At 36.1% G+C, this 22,439-nt stretch overlaps 1 protein-coding gene and 1 pseudogene across 5 annotated transcripts in view; one reads left to right on the top strand and one right to left on the bottom strand.

Annotated features, from left to right (window-relative positions):
* EFR3A (EFR3 homolog A) overlaps positions 1-22,439 on the bottom strand; it is a 90,522-nt gene that overhangs the window by 39,246 nt on the left and 28,837 nt on the right. For all 4 annotated transcript variants that reach the window (XR_012064225.1, XM_072949728.1, XM_072949730.1 and 1 more), the window contains exons 2-9: positions 19,254-19,330; positions 16,900-17,027; positions 14,305-14,455; positions 13,570-13,691; positions 8,569-8,718; positions 6,736-6,873; positions 4,395-4,473; positions 203-338 (exon numbers count right to left, since the gene is read on the bottom strand). Coding sequence is in view for 3 of the 4 variants with exons in the window: in XM_072949728.1 (XP_072805829.1) it covers positions 203-338; positions 4,395-4,473; positions 6,736-6,873; positions 8,569-8,718; positions 13,570-13,691; positions 14,305-14,455; positions 16,900-17,027; positions 19,254-19,330 (981 nt within the window). In the remaining variant the exon portion in view is untranslated. The remainder of the gene's footprint in view (positions 1-202; positions 339-4,394; positions 4,474-6,735; positions 6,874-8,568; positions 8,719-13,569; positions 13,692-14,304; positions 14,456-16,899; positions 17,028-19,253; positions 19,331-22,439) is intronic.
* On the top strand, positions 14,830-16,026 carry LOC116285397 (non-histone chromosomal protein HMG-14 pseudogene; annotated as a pseudogene). Its single transcript, XR_012064039.1, has one exon. The product of XR_012064039.1 is annotated as a non-histone chromosomal protein HMG-14 pseudogene (transcript).

Below are 22,439 nucleotides of genomic sequence, written 5' to 3'. Positions count from 1 at the left end.
TTGATTTGAAGGGATATGTTTAACTGTACATTGAAGAAGTTTGAGAATAGTCATGTGAACCCAACTTTCAAGAGAAATTGTAGCATATTAAAAAATGTCAAATATTTTTAAAGAGTTTTCCATACATTTCTATACCTACTGAAAAAAAAAATTCTGACACAGTTTAATGAATTAAGAAAAATTTTTTCTGGCTGGTACTCACCTATGGAACCTTTAGCAGCAATGGCAACAGCCTCTAATAGAACCTGAATAATGCCTGCTCGGACTCGTGGAGAATCCTTTTTACGAGCATCAAGGTGTCCTAGAATCTCCTGGATCACATGGTGAGAATACTGAGCCTAAAAGAAACAAAATAGTACAAAAATATATGCACAATTATATGCATCCTGGCTGAATTCATAAGAATGATAAACTGTGTGACACTTAAACATCCAATTATAGGAGACTGGTACTCATGTCATGGAACAATATGTAGCCTTAAAAGCCATTCTTTTTAAGAATAAATAGGAATACCTGAGAATATTTCACTCTGGATACGCTGAGTGAAAAAAGCAAGTTGCAAAACACTATGTTAAATAAAATTCAATCTGTTTTTTTAAAAAGTATATAAGACTATAATTATATATGCCTTATTAATAACAGCCATCTCTGAGAGGAAGATTTATGAGAAGTTTTTATTCTCTTTATACTTCTCTAATTCCACAATGAACATTTACACACTCTTATAATTTGATAATAGGACAAAATGTTGTTAAAAAACATATTATGACATTTATAGTACTTCTCTCTTAACCAAACTAGACAAGTATTATTTCTTATTATGGACATCTAACAATGCTGAATAGTCAAACTCCATCTAATCAAGAGCTACTACAAAATGAAAATCTTAACAATGTGTACCTTGTTTTGATGAAATTTGAATCAAGAAGATATCAAATGATTTTCAATTTATAAAGGTAATTTCATCATATATAAATACATTTGGTCAATTACAGTAAATGACATTGGGATATAACTCTAAAAAAGCATAGCTATTAAAATATTTAATTCACCTCCAGTGAATAATCTTTTTTCTTTTTATTGATGAATAGTTGATTTACAGTATTGGATCGGTTTCAGGTGTGCAGCAAAGTGATTCAGTTTCATGTATATATATATATGTTATTTTCTATTATACAGTATTATAAGGTATTAAATATACTGTGTTACCATGCAGTAAATCCTTGTTGCTTGTCTACTTTACGCATAGTAGTTTGTATCTGTTAACCAACAACTATACCCATGAGTCATGAGTGGGTCTACCACCAAACTGGGGGGAAAAATACCTGTGGCCTTAAACTTCCCTGTCCTGTTTGCCTTTGAATAGGCCCTGCTGCCCTGTTTTCAGGCCAGTTACCTTTCTCTCCTTCGGAATGGGTGGTTTTATATTAATAAGCAGTGTCAAAACACACAGTGGCTACTCCACTCAAAAACAAAAACTTTCCTTCCATTTCTATCAACATAAACAATTAAATACCCAGGTGTTTCTGGCATTTCTGTCATAACACGTCTACTTTTATAACAACCCAAGGTAAAAACTAAGTTTGCATTTTCATCTTTAATTTCCGCTTCATTTAAAGCTATGTTAAAATAGAGGAAAGTCAGACACACACGCACACACATGTACTTGCACACGCAACCTGCAACTGAACTTCTTGACCAGGAAGCTGTGTGCTTCTGATATGTGAACTTTAGGCAAATAGAGTATGTCTTATGAACAGGATGACAATTTGGTTTATTGTCCAAACCAGGACACTTCAGAGTGAGTTAGAGTGCCGTTAAAAATTACATAAAGCAGCGCTATCCTAAGCAAACTGCAGCACATGTCCACAACAACTCAAGAACAATGTTAGGTATAAAAACAGAACACGGAGTGAAGGGAAGAGAACTGCAAAGTGTTACACTGCATACTGTACATTTTTAAATTCAGATCTACAGAGGTATCATTACCTATGCAAAACTTCACCCTTAACTTTAAAGCAATACTGATGTCTGAATAGCTGTAAGAAGCAGCATAATACAGTGATTAAGTAGGTAATCCCTGGAGTCCAGTTTCAAATTCTGACTCTGTTGCTTAATAGCTTATAGATTAAGAGAGAGTGACAATCTCTCTGCACCTCAGCTTTCCTCATCTGCAATATTTAGAAAAATAACAATAGTTATAGGATTGTTGTGGCAATTACATGAGCTGCTTTGTGTAAAGCACCTAAAATTATGTCTATCATATGAAATGTGCTCAATAACCAGCTATTATTACTACTACCATTTAATTGATGACTCCTGGGATTACATATTGCTGTAACACGAACATAATAATGACAGAAAACATATTCAGAAGTAACCAGGTGTCAGGTACTGTTCTAAGCATTTTACATGTATTATCACATCTTATCCCCACAAATAGTTCTAGGAGGTAGACTAAATTCAATCACACTGTGCACTGCACAATACAAATGAGGCAGGTTTTAAAAGGCTAAGTAACTTGCCCAAGGTCATGCAGAAACACTAATGAGGGCCTAGCTGTGAATCCCAGTCTGACTGCAGCCCAGCTCTTGATCGCAACACCTTATTACTTTAACAAATCAATTTAGTGCAAGAGGTAAGCTTAAAACGAAATTATTTTCCCTTTACCACAAATGCCCTATATATTTGAAACCGTCTAAAACTGTGTCTGTGTAATCCCTCAAGGATGTAAGTCCCAGGCGGAGATAGCTACTTTAATGTTCTATGGAGAGAGGTTGAAATATTACATATGAATGATTCTCATGTCAACTTTATGGTAAATGGCAACTAAAACAATCAAATCTATCAGAAGTTCTGATTGTATCAGGATCGTCTTATTAAACAGAAACTGCCATTCCAGTAGGTGCTACCATGTAGTTTTTGATTAATGTACTACGTAAAACACGTAAAAGCTCCTTCTAAGTAATGCTGTGGACCAGAAGTCGTTTCTTAAACATTTAATCCATAAATATTTGATTCCTTCAGCTTCTTCAACTTTGTAATTCATTTTACTTCTTGCAAAAAATAATTTTATCTAGTAATTAAATCTGACTGAGGAGGGCCAATGAAGAAATACAAGGCTACTGAAGACCAGGGAAACCGCCTTAATTATGTTCACAGATTGCCAGATTAACTTCTCATCTACTAAACTGAAATTAAATGAAAAGATCTTAAAAGTTCTTATCAAAGGAAAAAAAATACGTAACTATGTGAAGTGATGGATCTTGAGTAAACCTATGGTAATCATTTTGCAGTATATACGTGCATCAGTAATGCTGCACATCTTAAACTTACACAATGTTGTATGTCAAATACATCTCAATAAAACTGGAAAAATACTTAAAAATGACCCTTCCACATCCAAACCAGCTTCATAATAACTTACCATTTACTGAAAACCTACATTATGCTCGGCATGCTGTACTAAAATTTAATGTTTAATTTAGACCAAAAGTTCTAGACTAGAATGACCAGAATTTCAATTCTGACTTTACTTTCTACCTGTGTACCCTTGAGTGAGGTACCTGGCCTCTCTAACGGTCAGTTCTGAACTGTAAAAGGGGACAACAGCAACGTCGGGATTAAATGAGAGGAAGCAGGCAAGGCTACCAGCACAGTCAGAGGCACAGCAGCACCAGATAAACGGCAGCTTCTATTTCAAGGTAAAAATGAACCATTCAATGCACGCAGCGAAGTTCCCTTTTCAGAGAGGAGGAAACTGAAGCTGAGAGAGGCTAAATAATTTGCACAAGTTCTATACGACTGGTAAACAGCACCTCTAGGTTGCAAATCCTGGGATGACCTATACGAAAGCCACGCTGCTTCTCACTCCTTTTCTCCTTTATATTAATGAAGACTTTTTAAGGCATTAAAAATGTAGATGGTATTAAAAAAACCCAAAAAACCTAAAAGCCCACTTGAATTATGAGCTAACTGGGTCTGTTCACGTTTCAAGGGAAACCAAGGCTGTCCTCTGTAGTAAAGAATGCCTCATCATAAGGTTCTCTACAAACTAGAGGAGTTAACACATGCACTGCCGCATGGTAAATACCCAATAAATGTACCAGCTGTATTCTGCTATAAAAATATCAATTCTAATATCAGTTTATCAGAAAAATATAAATACACAATAAATGTATTTAATAAATGAACAATAAAGAGCATCATAAAATCATTTAGTGCTTTTTATTGGATGTATTTTCATCTTGGCAAAGAAGAATATAAGTGGTAATAAAGATAAGTGAGATAAAGAACTAAGTTACAAGCATATTTTATATCCTACAGTGTAGTGTACTTCTGTCTGAGGACATGCTTATTGATACAGAACCAAAATTTCTTATATAAATCCTTACCTGAATGGAATACATTATAATTTTAAAGCAGTGAACTGCAAATTCATTGGGATCCCATAATTTGTGATGATCTAAATGCCTGTAATTAATAATAAGAAAATTACTCTAAGAATTCCTTATTTTATTACACTTTCTCCTCTAGAACCTTCAACAATATGCAAAACCTAACAATCAAATGAATATTATCTAAAAGAAAGTCCATGTTTCCATTTTCAGAACTATGATACATATTTCCCCCAACTGCCAGATCCTTTCATAAAACAACAATAAAAGGCTAAAATATATTTATGGATGATTTTTAAATACTTAGATGAGCCGGCAAGAAAGGAAAGTCTCTCAATCCAAACTCTGTAAGAAGGCGAGAACCTGGAGAGGTAAATGCACACTGAAGCCAACACCTGTCTTAGGCACATCTGCAGACTCTGGCAGCCGTAGCTAGTGGTCTAAAGGGTGGTATACACAGGAGACTGGAGAGAGGCAAAGCTTAGGGTCCACCTAGGAAAGCTGGCTATCAGATCAAAAATACCTGCATCAATGTAAGACCTCTAAAAGATGACACCCTGAGTGAATCTGGGGGGATGTTCTATTTGTAGAAGGCCGTCAAGAAGCTTGTCTGTAGTTGGTCTTGGCTCCGTGGGTACCATAAAAATGAAGTCTCTCTGGAGAATTCACCACACACCCAGAAACCCAGGCTCTCACTTTGGCTTGACAGAATTCACAAGTATCTGTGTGGCTCAAAAAAACTAAAGATAAGAATGTAGTTCAAAGTGGTGCCTGGATGACACTGAATCTGTGCAGTCAAAAATCAGAAAATCCACATATGACTTCATAGCCAGCCCTCCGGATCCATAGCTACTCCATATCCATGGTTCCACGGTATCCACAGACCTGCATTTGGATCATGCAGTACGTACTGTAGTTTGTATTTATTGAAAAAAATCTGCATATTATTTCAAACACGTACTGTTCGAGGGTCAAGTGTATATTATAATTACGGTGAATGTCAATTATCCATCAAGTTTCTAAGGACTAGGACAGTTTTATTCATGTATATATTCCCCAAAATAGCTGGTACCTTACTTGCAGGGGACATTTAATATTTTATTAGCTAATTAACTTAGTAACTTATATAATTAACTATTGAACTAACATTTAATTAAATTAGCTAACACACACATGATCAACATATAATCCCATTAAGTTCTACAAAGAAAAGAATATGGCCCACTTTCAAGGTATTCAAGTAACCAAGTGTGGCTAAACTTGGTAGCTTCTTCCTTCTAGACCAGCTCTTTAGATTTTTAAGGCTTTATAGATTATCTCTTGGTTAATAAGAATATTAAGATAAAAACTGGAATTCTGATATTAAATCAGCATGTCTGGACACTAAAAAAACAGATCTGCCTTTAGTTTTATTTGACATAATTTTGATTTCTTCTTAGTAGCATTTTCATAAGCCCGCAGTCTTTATTTAAATAGTAGATCTCAATTTTTGGTGGTGGTGGGGGAAATCCCTTTGAAAATATAATTCCTTGATTCTTAATTTTCTTGTAACTAAAGGTCAACTTTGAACTCAAATATTTGCCCTAAATAAAGAATTCTGGATATTACATTTAGTCTACTATATACATGCCATAAAGATATTATTACACTCAGGAAGGAAAAAGGACAAGGCAAACGATTAACAAAAGAAAAACTAACAAAAATATCCAGAAATTACACAGAATATTGTATAGATCTATCATCTCAAGACTGCGTTAGAACTGAGAGGCTTGACCAGGTTTGAGAGACGTCTACGTGGAGAAACTCAAAAGTTCACAGATGTATTTTGCTTGAAGGGCAGCATATAAGTACCAACAAGATATTTAATATTCCTGCTCTGATCAGTCACTTGGTATAAGATGAAATTTTCTCAGAGAAGTGAATGTGATCTAAGGCAGTCCAGCCCTGGCAAAAAGCAAGCTAAGAAACAGAAGCCAGGGAACAGGAGGAATGGACCACAGAAGTTCATAAAATGAGATCTCTCATACCTGGACGCTCTGTTTCGGTATTTTACTGGTTATATGCACTTCAGGTGTGAGTATAAATTCTAGTTAAATGATGCACATGATATCAAGGACATGACTGTACTTCATATTTAAGGGGGAAAAGAGCTAGTAAAGTGGTTGAGCCAGTGCTCAGACGGATGCGGTCTGACTCAATTCTGTACTCTTCCCACAATGCTAAAGTGGTTCCATTAGTAACTCACTCACGTAGGTAAGGGTATTTGTCCTCTGTAAGCAAATTAAAACAGAATTAGACAGCACAGTCGCAAGTAACCAGGAAAACACCAACTACTTACGCAAAAACTGGTCTCACAGCATTATTCATGTTCCCAAAAGTTGCCCGGCCCAGCAGTTCTCTGAAGCAGTTTTCAGCCAGCACAGCGGGATTCTCCTCTTTGTCAGTGGCTGAAGGAGAAGGAGGAGGGCCTATGCGACTAAAAAAGACAGAGAAAAAGACAAACGAATGAAAAGAATTCTGACACTAGTTTCACCAGTTAAACAGAAAAAATGTTAGCATGACATTTTCTTTTTATCCCAAAATAACTTTAAAGCTTAATTCTAAGTTCATGAATTCAATACCAGTAAAGTTAATCACATAATCTTTCAAAATGGGAGAAATTCAGTTACATAACTTGTTTCTAACTAATAGAATGTCCTTTCTAAAAGCAAAATACTCAGCAGTTGCTATTCTGTTAACTTCCTACAACTTCTCTATATTTATAGCAAAATCCTAGTAAGGACATGGTGTCCAAAGATCATCCAGATTAACTGTCAGGGAGCAAAAATAAAATAAAGTAAAAAACTACGGCACAGTCTGAGTAAAAAGTAAAAATTTAAAAGCTAATTCAGAAACTTGTATAAGTAGATGCCTTCAGTAGATACTATTCATATTTTAAAACATCATTTTAGACTAATGTATTCATGTACAATAATGACAAAGTGCTTATCTGTGGCACTGGGATAAGACCATCAGAAAACACAGTTCCTTATCTGGCAACCAATGGTATCAGCATCCCTGCATCCCACCTGTGCTCATCCTGTACCTCCACTGCCGTAATTATGGGGAATCAGTTCTTAGCTAGCGAGGTACCTTTAGAGGAGTAAATATTTCAGACAGGAAAACTAACCTCAGCCACAATGCCAAGAATAGGAAAAATATGGTAAGTGCTAAAATATATCAAGTTTCACACTTTAGAAAAGGTTTCCAAAACTGGGAATAGTCAATTCCAAGGAGTCAAGCATAAATACTTTCTGTAATTGCCATAAATTAAGATAAACATATTAGGTACTTGTGGAGTTACAAAAAAATGTCATCTTTTCACCTCTAGACCACTTTTATTTTGATATTGCACAGATAACCATCAAAATCGTAAGTAAAGTTTAAAAAATTTTAGAACTACAGAATCAAATATCTTTTAAATTTGTGTTTGGATCTCCCTCTTTAAACTGCAAGAATCAGGAAGATCAAGATAATAAGCTAACATGGAGAATACTGGGTCTAAAATTTGATTGCATAGTATCTCTGTGTAAGGCAACAGAAATGTGGGAAGAAAGCATGCTATGGCATTTGAAAAAGCAGAATGAAGCACAGAATTCTAAGTTGAACGGGATACTCGTAGGGGGAGGGGCATCAGCATATACTCCAAACCAATATTCTATGCCAAAATATCTTAGAAGAATAAATAGGCAACAAATAGCCTAATATTTTTGTTGAAAAATATATATATTGAATATTATTATTTTGATTAGTACTAACTCTATGAAAAGGCATGTTGCATCTCTAAAGCATAGTAAAAGTTCGGTTATACTCTCTAATTCTTACACTTGCAACTTTAAGTAGTATTAATTCAAATAGTAATTTGGATGCTCAATAATAAGCAGCAAGTAAAGTGAAAATTTGTTCTGAAAGAAATAAAATCTTTAGGGTCAGAGTAAGAATCTGTGGGCTACTAAGCCTAATGTGATCACTAAAAGGTGAACAATTTTTTCAGAAAGGACACATACTTAAACTCACTCAAGTCCACAAGACTATTATATACAGACTACTAGAGCCAAAAAATTCTTATCCTAGCCAGCAAACACATACACAAAAGTAACACAGCCCCAACCCTGGTATCCTTATCCAATACCTGTCAACCTCTTCTGTCTTCTGCATGTTAAACAGCAGGGATGGAACAATTTTATCCATGTGCTGGGGTTCCCAAATGGTAGCCCGAAGTTCATCATTAACTGTTTTGCGAACCACGCCTTGAATACCTCTGATTCCAGCAATTCGGATTCTGTGGAAAAAAGAAGAAAAATTGAGTCACAAAGTTACTTAAACAATTCTGCTTGCTTAGCTAAGAGAATGGATGCCAAACAAATACTGTTATCTCAAGTCAATAAAATAAAAATAACACAAAATAAATACAAGAAACTAAAATCTCAAAAACCTAAGATGGACAGAGATATGGCAATTCCAACAGAGGCTTACTTTTAATACCACCTTTTAAAATCAGCATTTAAAGTTAAAAAGGACTGTAAAATATAGAAATATCTGGTCTACCAGTTTTCAATAAAATAATTTAATCAAAAGAATTAGGTTCTCCTAAGAGGATGATAATAATTCAAAATAATGTGAACCAGGTTCTCTCCCATTTCTTGCCTAGAAGTCTCAGAAGCTGAGTGAAAACAGGATTTCACTGCTCCTGAACACCCTTAATACTTCCTTAGACTTTTCATTCTTTGTTTCTCCCTGAGAACCTCTTACTTCCCTTAGTCCCCCCAAATTGAAGACTAAGCTGGATGCTTTAAAGGGATGACAAATAAGAACTATCAAAATGAATTGCAGATAACCTCAGTCCTATACATACATACACATCTGTGTGTACTGACATAGACACATTACTGTGTGCATATGGGACTTAAAACAGATGGAAAGATAGATCATGCTCTTGCACTAGAAGAACCAATATTGTTAAAACAACCATAGTATCCAAGGCAATCTATACATTCAATGCAATCCCTATTCATTACAAATGGCATTTTACACAGAGCTGAAACAAAAAAAAAATTAAATTTGTATGGAAACACAAAAGACCCCGAATAGCCTAAACAATCTTGAGAAAGAACAAAGCTGGGGGAATCACGTTCCTTGACTTCAGACTATCCTATAAAGCTACAGTAATCAAAGCAGTATGGTACAGGCACTAAAACAGACACATAGATCAATGGAACAGGACAGAAAGCCCAGAAATAAAACCACACATTTATGGTCAATTAATCTACAATAAAGGAGGCAAGAGTATACAATGGAGAAAAGACAGTCTCTTCAATAAGTGATGCTAGGAAAACTGGACAGCTACATGTAAAAGAATGAAACTAGAACATTCTCTAACACCATATACAAACATAAACTCAATGTGGATTAAAGACCTAAATGTAAAACCAGATACCATAAAATCATAGAGGAAAACACAAGCAGGACACTCTTTGACATAAATCGCAGCAATTACTTCCATCCTAGAGTGATGGAAATAAAAACAAAAATAAACAAATGGGACCTAATTAAGAGTTTTGCATAGCAATGGAAACCATAAACAAACGAAAAAAAGAACCTACAGAATGGGAGAAAGTATTTGCAAATGATGGAACTGACAAAAGATTAATTTTCAAACTATACAAACAGCTCATACAGCTCAATACCAAAAAAGCAACTCAATCAAAACATGGGCAGAAGACCTAAATAGACATTTCTCCAAAGAAGACATACAGATGATTAACAGGCACAAGAAAAGATGCTCAATATCATTAATTATTACTAATTATTATTAATGCAAGTCAAAACTACAATAAGATATCACCTCACAGCAGTCAACAGAGGCATCAAAAAGTCTACAAATAATAAATGCTGGAGAGGGTATGGAGAAAAGGGAACCCCTAAACTGTTGGTAGGAATGTAGTTTGCTGCAGCCATTATGGAAAACAGTATGGAGATTCCTCAAAAGACTAAAGATAGAGTTATGATCCTGTAATCCCACTTCTGGGCATATAGCTGGAAAGAACTCTAATTTGAAAAGATAATATTCATACTACCATTATCTACAATACCCAAGACATGGAAGCAAACTAAATGTCTATCAACAGATGAATGAATAAAGAAAATGTTGTGTGTGTGTGTATATATATATATGTATGTATACACACACGTGTGCACACACAGAGAATGGAATACTACTCAGCCATAAAAAAGAATGAAATCCTGCCATTTGCAGCAACAAGAATGGACTTAGAGATTATCACAGTCAGTGAAGTTAAGTGAGACAGAGAAAGACAAATATCATATGATATCATTTATATGTGGAATCTAAAAAAATGATACAAATGAATTTATTTAAACAAAACAGAAATGGATTCACAGACATAGAAAACAAACTTATGGTTACCAAAGGGGAAATCAAGGAACGAGGGGAGGGTTAAATTTGGAGTTTGGGATTAACACGTACATATTACTACATGTAAAAGAGATAAACAAATACCTACTGCATAGCAGAGGGAAATATATTCAACATCTCGTAATAACTATAATGAAAAAGAATCTGGAAAGGAATATATATGTGTGTATAACTTAATCACTTTCCTGTACACCTTAAACTAACACAGCACTGTAAATTAACTATATTTCAATTACAAAAAAAGTTATTAAAAAAAAGCTTATTCAGCTTACCCTGCACTGTTTCCAAAAGCTATAAATAGGTTTAGAGAATGGAAGATATGGGCGAGTGGGTGATATTGCTTTACAAACCCATGGGGAAATCATGCAGGCAGTCAGGAGTGGCAGATGGAGAACGGGATGCGGCAGTAATATGACTCTGAACAGGTGAGAAAGTGAACTAGGGGACAAGACAAATTCTGCCTTTTACAAAGCTATGTCTATTCATGCTTCTTTTTAAAACATAAAGAAAGTCTTGAGAGACTCCTCTGCAGCTATCACAAGTGGGCAAACCTAACATCACTACAAAGGTGGTATCTGCAAGTCAAATATTTTAAGACAATTGTAACAGTTATCAGCCCCATTTCCTACTGGCCATGCCCCCTAAGCTTTCTTTGATAGTGTATTGCTAAAAATAAAGGGGTTGATAATAAGTATGTAAGTCAGAATCTAAAAGGGAATATAAATATTCCTGAAGAAAACCAAAAAGGCTTTTATTTAAGGCAAAGAAGGAAAAAAAAAATTAAGCCCTCTAAGTATCTTAAAGCATTTTAGTTTACTCATTAGTTTTATAGTGATTCAAATGAAATGCTACTTTGAAATATTAATTTTCATATAATAATAGAAAGTCCCAGATTTAAGAAAAGTACTATGAAACCTTTCATTTACGTATAGACATTTTCAAGTTTCTTTTTGTGAACATTAACGAAAAATGTTGTCAAAATATGTTCAGAAGACAAGATCTTTCACTAGGGGGCGCTAAATACCTAAAAATCAGATACCTATGTAACGTTGAATTTTTAAAATGCATCCTTTCATAAATTCCACCATACTATAAACATTTTTCATCTACACTGGTTTATATGTGAAATTCACCTCAACCAAAAATTGGGAAATCCCTATGTGTAGTTTATCAATCTTTATAATACTAAAATAAAACTACTACCTTCTGGATATTTTCTACATTTTAAAAGAAAAAAAAAACGTTACAACCTTAAAAAAAAAACAAACCTGCCACCTTATTTAGTTAATCTTTATACCTCTTTGCCCCATTAACAAGTTATTGCCAATCTCTGAGAACAGGGAACAGTTTCATAAAACATTTTTTGAATATCCTTTAGGGAGAAAAAGAGATTTTAGCAGCGATTGGGAGAAACAGGAAGTTTATTATTATAAGACAGTTATAGTTATCTCTATCTTTCTAAGGCTTCACGCTTATAATAAGGCAATAACAGCAAGATTCTAAGTGTCCTGTATCATACCAAGGACAAATTACACTAAGAGCATCTCAGAAAGAAATAAATCATATCTGAAAACTATTAAATTACCTCTCAGCTTTCTTTCTCCAAATTAATTTTTGCACTTGTTTTTGTTTGTAAACCAACACTGTAGCTTGCATATTAAAAGCTAATTAGTTACATTTCTGTATATTCCCTTATTTTAAAAGAAAAATAAAAATTACAAAACTTGCTAAATCTTGACTATCAACTGCCCACGACAACTCTCTGAATTCAGGTTAGTTTCTTTTTAAGTATATTATGATAAAGCTCAGACTACTTTCTACGTTTACCAGGGTCACTTTGAGTTTAATTTTTAACTTTTAAATAGATGTCAATCTATTGACTGTGTTTGCAGATAAGTATTTGATTCCAGATTATAACTAGGATATATCCAGAAACGTTTAAAAATGCTCAAATCAGTTGTCATGACAACCTCAGATAAACCATAATCCAGTAATATTCATTCACTCATTCATTCATTCATTCAATTTACATACGTATTCATTCAGAAAGTGCTTACTGACAGCCAGCTGTGTGCCCAGCACTATTAAAAGTGCTAGTGACACAGGAGTCCTCAAAACAAAGCCCTTGCTCTCCAGGAGTTTATTCCAGAGGAGAGAAAACAGAAAATGAGAAATGAGAAGATAAAGCTTAACTGGGGGTGGATGGGAGGGTTGATATTTTTAAATAAAAGGTGGCCAGGGTAGAACTCTCGTGGTAAGGTGACATTTAAGCAGAAATCTGAACAAAGAAGCCAGCTGGGTATCTGAGGAGTTATTCCAGACAGAGAGACCACTCAGTCCAAAGGCCTGGGGAGAAGTGTGCCTGACGCGTTCAAGAAGCAGCAAGGAGACCACGTGGCTGGATTAGAGGGAAAGGAAGAAATGATAGGATGACAGGATCTAACACTCAGGTCAGGTGAGCATAGAGGGGCATTCTGGGTTACAGTGAAGACACCAGGTTTTATTCTGAGTGAGTCAAGAAACCACTCTCAATTTTGCTGCTTTAGTCGGTTCTTCTAAGAGCAATGAAAAATTGTACACTGGGAATAAAGCACATATTTTCCCATCTCCTTTGGTAACCATTATGTAATATATAAACACAGTATTCATCAATAAATCACTCTATGACTGTAAATCATAAAGTAAAATTATACGTACTCTGTTCGAGTTTCTGGATCAGTATGACAGGAATGACACATGGCACTGAAGCGAGACACAAAAAAATCATAACGTCTATGATAGGACGGTGTGTCTTCTTCAATATTTGCAAATTTGACAAACTAAAAAGAAAAACAGATTATCATCTTTTTGAAAATGTGGAACAAATACATTTACTTTCATTCATTATTTGTTATGTTGACAAGAAATAGTCAAATAAAAAGCAAATGAAATGTGAAATATCATAAATGTCACATACATACAAAAAGGGAATTTTTAATCATGAACTTTACAAGGTCAAGGATACAGCATTGTAAATGTTAAATGTAACTTTCTGATGGAGTTTCTTTTGAGTGAGCGAGCCCACTCTCTAGAAGGAAAGGCCTCACTCTCAAGCTCTTCTGCATTTCCTGGGTGCCGACAGTGCTTCAGTGATAACCTCAGGCCCAAACCTGCAGGGAGTTTTACTTCTTAAATCATGGGGGGAAAAAGAAAAACTTCACACTTATGGCCAACTGAGTTTTTCTGTCGCTCCATATGATTGGTAATATCACAGGTTTCACGAGTAGCAACAAAAAAAGCTAGAGATGAAACGCTCTAATCATCGACATCTGTACTGGCCGTCCACATGCCCTGACCAGGGCACCTGCCTTTACCAGGTAAAGACACTCTAAGAAGAGTTAATCCTAGTATGCTAATTAAACTTAAAATTAGTTACAGAATAGTTTTACTCACAGAATTTGTTCCGAGAACTTGAAGCTTCGGCTCCCCTGATTCCAGCAGCTTTGCTACCATATGAAGAAAGCTTTCTACAAATGGCTTGATGCTTTGCGAATGGCAGGCCATGAGAAGTTGGTCCAATGCCTCCATAGCAATTAAAACATACCTAAGTGTAAGAGAACAATCAGGTCAAAGCGTCTCTAGCTCCCTTAATTCTCCTAAATGCTTTCCCTGGAATCATTAAAATAAGTTTATTTAAGTGCATATAGAAAGGCAAATACAGTGCCTTCTAAGTGAAATCCTAACCCTCACACAACACTAGGGATCTTAAAACAAAATGACTCTCATGTGGGAGTACACAAAAACTACACTGTACGACTCCCATTTCCTCCTTCTCACAAAAAACTGCTTCACAGAGTCTCTAACATTACCTTTGTTTATATTTTTCTTTGTAGACATGAATACTTTCCATTTCCTAACTTTTAATCATACTTCTTTGCATCTGACTCAAAATAGTTATTATTTAAAAAGTGCCTAAAGAGGCAGCCCAGCTTCGCGAAGGCTCTCAGCGCGCCGCGGCCCGCAGGCACCCGGCACGCGCCCGCCCCCACCCCGCCGCCACGATGCCCAAGAGGAAGGTCAGTTCCGCCAAGGGGGCGGCGAAGGAGGAGCCCAAGAGGAGATCGGCGAGGTTGTCAGCTAAACCTGCTCCTGCAAAAGTGGAAACGAAGCCAAAAAAGGCGGCAGGAAAGGATAAATCTTCAGACAAAAAAGTGCAAACAAAAGGGAAAAGGGGAGCAAAGGGAAAACAGGCCGAAGTGGCTAACCAAGAGCCTAAAGAAGATTTACCTGCAGAAAACGGAGAAACTAAAAATGAGGAGCGCCCAGCCTCTGATGACGCAGGAGAGAAAGAAGCCGAGTCTGATTAATAGCATACACCTAGTCTTATCAGTGGTCCCTGTCTCCCTTCTTGTACAATCCAGAGGAATATTTTTACCAACTATTTTGTAAATGCAAGTTTTTTAGTAGCTCTAGAAACATTTTTAAGAAGGAGGGAATCCCACCTCATCCCATTTTTTAAGTGTAAATGCTTTTTTTTTAAGAGGTGAAATCATTTGCTGGTTGTTTATTTTTTGATACAACCAGAAAATAGTGGGATATTGAATATGGGAGGCTTTGATTGTCTTCAGTGTCAGCTTAACATTCCATAGATGGGGGTAGTTTTTATATCCTGTAATACAGAGAGCATAATTAAATCGCAATTTGGAGTCAGTTGTGCATTTAATGTCTTGAACACTTTAAATTACTTCTCTTCCCATGTTGTTTTTGGTAGAATTGTTTCCTAAAGCAAACCACTCCTTGATCTTGGCTCTCCTCGTCGGAATTTTGTGCACTCTGTAACATTTTTGGTTGTGGTAGTCCAGTTTCCTAGTAACTTTGTTAATGTGCTATGAACGATTGAAAATTTGAGTGTGTAGTGTATATGATATTAAATTGTGAATTGGTGGGACTTACGATGTAACAGCATATCAACATTGGATGATACTGGTACTTGATATCCTGTTAAGGAAAATTTGTTTCCAAATTTTCAGCTGGAAAGTCACTGGAATAACTGTTTGGAAAAGAATCACAACTACATGAGTATTTTAGATTTTTGGTATGTGTGTTAAGAATTGTGTACAAATTGAAATGTCTGTACTGATCCTCAAAACAACCAATAAAATCTCAGTTGTGAAAGAATTTCTTGAAGCACAAAAAAAAAAAAGTGCCTAAATTTCCAACATCATCTATTTGTATTTGTAAATACGCGTATATAAGAGTATCAGCAACATTATGAGGGAAGGCATCATAAATTCTACCTTGTGATCATCAGATTTTAAAGCTTGTACTAAAAATTAAAATTCAGATGTTAGATAACTTTGTTTCAACAATCAACTATAAAAATATTTGTATAAAGGCTCACTAAAACACTCTGAATGGTAATGCGGAAGTAGAGAAAGTCAATATATTGCTTGAAGAGCAGAACAGTCTAAGAAGCGGCAATATGGGAAAGTATTTATAAACCAAACCGCAAAGCGACTACTGTTCAGGCACAGAGAGTGGATTAAGACAGTAGGTTTACTTATAGGTAGATGTGTAGCTAGCACAGTTCAAATCAGCATGCTTCCATCTTCTGAACCTTACTATCTGAGCCTAACATAGTTCTCTTTTATTGGTCCTCTGATAGGTTAAAACTGGAGCTCTATTAAAAATCAGTTGGTTAACAGAATCTGTTTGTTTTTAATTTAGAGATTGATTTTTAAATTACAGTATTGCACTGACAGACTAAGGGAATCAATTTCTACTATTTCCATTAGGGAAGTCTCAAAAATTAATGGGTGCTTAAACAACTCTCTTAACTAACATGAGTTTATTCTTAAGTCTGACTGCCAGGGAAGGGATAACAGCTATAGCACCTGCCTGGAATCCCACATTTCCTTGTATAATATTACAATGTTTTATTCTCCACATATTACCTTTGCCTGACTAGATAGCAAGATAATTTAAAGGATGATTTAGCTTAAGAAGAATTTTCCAGAGATACACTATAGCAGCAGTTAGTTTCCTTACCCAGAACGATGTCTGACAACATCCCTGCTCAACCTTTCGGCCAGGTAAGAACCAATTCGATCCAGCTTCTCTGGAGCAGATACTGCATAGAATGTCAGTTTCTCCATGTCAGCTTTAACAAGGCCATCCTAAAAGGAAAAAGAACAAGTGGAATAGGGTATATTTATATCTATATTTTCACGCTTATTTTTTGCATTTCTAAGTGTTTCCCCTTTTTTGATTGGTGATTAATCCACATTTATGCTAAACCCTCTTGGGTATAGCCTCTTTGGTGCTAATATTCACCATTCTGGATATGCAGAATTTTCAAAAAGTTAAAGAAAAGTTCCATTTAGGGAAAGCATTTAAATATACCTTCATAAGTAACAGATTACTCTAACACCATCCTTTATAGAAAAATAGTTCAATTCAGTGCAAGCAGTTAGGGAACAGGACCTAATTTTAGTATTTGTAAGAAATGGTTTGGTTATTTTTTCCTCTCAGTAGAGCACTCCTTGAAGGAAGGGACTGTGACATACAGACCCCTGTATTTGGGCATCTACTGTTGGATGCATTTTGCATATAACATAAGATTTTTTGTTTGTTTAATAAGTTAAAAATAAGAAATATAGTCAGTTGGGTTTATGGGTGCCATATGTATGCAAGGTTCATGTAACTCTTTTCTTTTTCTTAAATCTTATTTTACAGACTGCTATTTAAATAAATATTATCTAAGTACTTGGCAAAAATAAAGATTCTTTCTGTAACCATTCTCTAATTTACCTGCAATCACTCCCATGATCAAAAGCATTCAAAGCTCCCTCACTGCCTGTAAGTCAAAGTAGATGCCTTGTCTGTCATTCACACTCCTCCATAATCTGGCCTCCGTCTTATCTCCAGGAACCATATGTTCCAAACTCCTCAAGGAAGTGATCTAAATATTCAGTCTATTAAATGATATTTCTGAAATTTTAAACCGGACACTGTGCACGAGTGTCACCTACCACACTGCAGTGAGGCTGCAGGAACCTTCACTTGAAGGCTCTGGACCTCAAACGTGCCTCTCACTTCACCATGCCTTACCTCTCACTGGCAACAAAGAGACTAATCTCTGCTTCTCCAGATGGGGGACATCTTTCAAAGCTCAGCACATCTCATTTCTCCTGAGAAAGCTTCACAGAGATTGTCAACCCACAGCGATACCTCTCTGACTGAAGGGCAGGAACTTCACCATCTGTTTTACTTAACATTTTACCTTCTGATCTATGCATTGTGATTTAATATTTAGTATGCTTTTGCTTTATAGCAATCAATGGGTGGAAAGTTCCTTAAAGGCAAGTATCATATCTTATGGCATTTTATATGCCATAAATTATACAGGCTATCTGGCAGCCAATATCTTTAATCAGTTAGCCTCCTCTAAACAGCTGAATTTTTAAATCAGGTTTGATTAAAAAAGAGATCTACTGCCCCCTTCTCCTTGGGAAAGGTAATCCTCTGCCAAAAATAAAAAATAAAAATGAAGTGCATCTCATAAATTAATGTTAAGGTAATCAAAAGGTCTCTACAGTTGGCTACATTTTATAATAAGGCAAATTCTGGAAATCAAACCTATTTAACACTTTTTTTTTGTCCCTATCTATTGACTAGACTGAGTCTTAGAAAATTTAAGACAGTGTCAAATCAAAATCATTCAAATCCAGCTACGTTGAAACCAGTAATCTTCCACAATGAAGTAACTTATAAAAAATTTAAAAAAACATTTAAGTAAAAAGAGAACAAACTCTGCCTGGAATATTCTACTTCTTCTTCTCAATTCTCTTCTGCAAACTGTGTTGCCAACCCTATTTATTCTTTGGATCTTAGCCTAGATGTCATTTCCTTTAAGCTTTTCTTCTCCCAAGCCCAAATCAGGTTATCATTCCCACCTACCCTAGCAGTGGCCTGCACTCTCTTTCTCTATCACAGCATTCTGGCACACAATACTGTAACTGCCAATTTACTTGTCTATGGGCTTGGTGAGAGCAGAAGACCATGTCTGTATTCACAGTTCTATTCTTGGCATTTCGTACAAATAATCTGGCATTAGTTCATAATGTTTGATAAGTATTACTTAAATTTAGGAACTATCTAGACTAAAGAGCATCATCTGTCCATCATCCCACATTCATGCCTAGACTAAGAAAAGGATCTGAAAATCAGACAAGCAAGCATGGTCGTTTAAAAGTAAAAAAGGGAAGTATAAAAATAGTAAGGTACATGGTAAGATATGGGGGTAAAAGTAGAGAAATGAAATTAGGGAAACCTTAGGGAGGTCAGCAGGGGGGAAGAATGGGTCAGCAAAGAGAAGGATCAGTAGATGTAGGTCAAATTACTTTTGGATCTTCAGGGAATATGTTGTCCACCAGGCGTTTGTAGCGAGGACGCAAAGCAGAACAGCAACAATACACTCCTGTTCAGAAAGAATAAAGTCACAGAGTACAGGCATTATTCACACTGTAAACTGACCCAGAAGTTCACGTTTCTGAATATTTACGGGATACTTAAAATAAAGGGAAGAAGTTCAAATGGCCACAAATAGAAAAAGGTGTGCAAACACAATTATTAAGAAATGAAAATGTTAAAGTTTTCCTCCCCTCCCCAAAGACACCAGGTAACACGAGTGAATTACTCCAAATCTGCAAACCTAATTGTTCTGGGGTGTGTGTACACACACACACACACACACACACACAGAGCCTACCAAACTGACGCTATAGAGCAAATACATAATTGACACCCCACTTACCTCCTTTCTGATCTCACCTCCTGCTACTCTCTACATCTCCCTACCCTTAACCTACCACTCTTCCTGCCTGGCCCAATCCACTCAGCTCCAGCTACAATGGTCTTAAAGTGGCAGTTCGCTCATAGTATAGCTGGTGAAAACAGTTAACACATGTATCTACATGATACATCGTATGAGGAACACAACAGAGGGAGAATCAACCTCTGTTGAGGTTGGAGTCCAGGAATTTCAAAACATGCTCAAAGGCTGCCCTATGTATTTTCAGTTGTTGACACATTGGAAAGAGTCATGAATTTGGATACAGAAGACCTGGGTTCATTCCAATTCCTTCACCTCAGTGGCAGCATGATCTTGGGTGGCACATTGGCTCCCTGGAAAGAACTACGTAAGTGGAAGGGCTCTGTTGTCTTGTCCTGCAGACTAGTAACTTAATGGGAATGTTGCTCTTGAGCCATTATAAAATTATTCCCATGATTTATGAAACTGGGGTATGGGTATCTCCATTTGTATGTATTTAGAAAGCAAAATATGGTATGAGAACATGTAAGCTAGAAGTTCAGAGAACTCAGATCTAAGCAGATTTCTACTACCATTTTCTCAAGTAATGTTATTCAAGAGACAACTTCTCCAGCTATCACTTTGCTCATGAAGTACACGTCACTCAGCCATGCAGTCATATACATGTCAGCTGAGTGCCCAGCAGGCCAAAACATGTAGGACTGTATCCAGATTTGCAGTAAAATGGAGCCATTAAGTACTGATAAAAACAAGACAGAACTAAGATGTGTACAGCATTGTTAGTGATTGTAAAGCACTCTGCATACATTATTTAACACTTCCAGCAAGGTACTATTATCATTACCACTTTACAAGAATGGAAACTAGCAGAACTGACCGAGTAACTTACACAACAGCAATAGCTGGGTGAGAATCCAATGTTTTGACTCTGAAACCTCATGTTCTTTACACAAAACCACAGATATTAGTGGTCAAATCAATCAACATCTACATATTTCATCTGCACCTACTATGTCCCTAACACCATGCTAGATGCAAGAAAGTATAAAAGATAGTGAATAGTTCAGCAGTATATACTTACGCACTATATGCTGATAATATGAACCATTATCCATTGTTCAGGATGTTTTCTACTTTAACAGAAGAAAAAAATTCCAAAGAGTCCATTAGGGGATTTTTTTCAGACTAACACCAAAATAACTGAACTCTTTTTAAAGTCCAAAAGCAAAACACAGGCCTGACTATTAGAAAGAAAAACAAGGGTAAGAGCAAAGTAAGCAGAAGTCGTATCTCTGTGTCAACTATTTCTAATATAAAAAGACTTCAGATGAATGTTAATACACTGAAATAAATTAAAATCAAATATGTACCAAGTGATTAACTTATTCAGGGCACTGAGCTAGGTATTGCAATGATGAGAGAAGCTTATAACCTGATAAGAAGATTAAGATGAATACTTTGCTAACACTAATGCAAAGCCAAATATAGTAAATTCAGATTGCTATTATGACAGAGATTGGCAATGGAATTGAAAAACAAGTCCCAGGGCTTCAAGTTTTCTGTCAGAATGATAAATTACCTAATTTTCAATAGGTAAGAAAAGATTCCTTAATAAGCTATTAAGCTTCACTTACACTGACACCTTCTGATATTATGCACTGCTTTTACAGTTTAAAGAGGCTTCAGAAAAATGGGGACTTGGAATACACATAATATCCAGTTCCCACTTCCAGGAAGCTTAGGTCTACTGGGGGAGACAAATGAGTGAAAACACAAAATGCCCAGCAGGTAGCAAGGGGCTAAAGGGCAGGGGCCCTGGAGTTGGACAGACCTGCGGTGAACCCAAGGTTTCTCACTGCCCTGCTAGGTGCGCAGGTCACTTCCTCGTATCTAACCTGTTTCCTCATCACGTAAATGGGTGTAATAATGCCTCTTCATATTTACTGGGAAAATTAAATTAGATGTCAAGTTCTTATTAAGGGTATATATCATATAGTAAGCATTCAATGAAACGGTAGTTATTATTAGTAATGCTCTTAAAGTACTATAATCAGGGTAAGGAGAGGTGCTTGAGATAGTACTCCTAACAGCACGGAAACCTCTGCTGTGAACGAACCGTCTAAAATTCAAACAAATCTCACATACGCTTCACGACAAGCTTTTGGTGACAGTATCGGCACCAGCGGGGTAGCACTATATTCTGAACATCACGTGTGCAGCACTATACTAAGCACTTTACCACCTTATTAATTTACTCCTACAGCAACCCTCTGAGGTGGTTATTATCAGCTTTGTTCGATCAAGGAGGAAACAGAGGCTTAGGACGGCCCATTTGTCCCACATCATACAGCTGGTAAGCTGAGATTCCAACCAGATCTGATGACTTTAAAGAGTAACTACCATGCTAGATTCAAGTGCCAGACAATTTCTAAATTACTTTAAACATTTTAGCTTTCCACAAACCATGACCAATAAACATGACTGTAGGAATTAGTCTGACGAACAGATGAGGAATGTGCTGCCATGGAGGGAAATTAATGGTTAAGTGAGTTTCTCCAAAAGGTCCAAAGCAAAACAAAAACGCCTTCTTGATCACTTACTGTACAAGAAAAGCTACCAACTATAAAGAAGATAGATGAAGTCAAGTTTAAGAACTTCAATATAAAATGATAACATACTGAAAGCAGTGTAAGGTTAAAATGACTGGCAACAGCAACCACAAAAGTCGTAACTCTATCGGCTATTTTAAGTAAGA

Source organism: Vicugna pacos, chromosome 25 (assembly GCF_048564905.1).
Source record: "Vicugna pacos chromosome 25, VicPac4, whole genome shotgun sequence".
Lineage (NCBI taxonomy): Eukaryota > Metazoa > Chordata > Mammalia > Artiodactyla > Camelidae > Vicugna > Vicugna pacos.
Note: the sequence above shows the minus strand (reverse complement) of the source record. Positions and strands in the feature narration are given on the sequence as shown.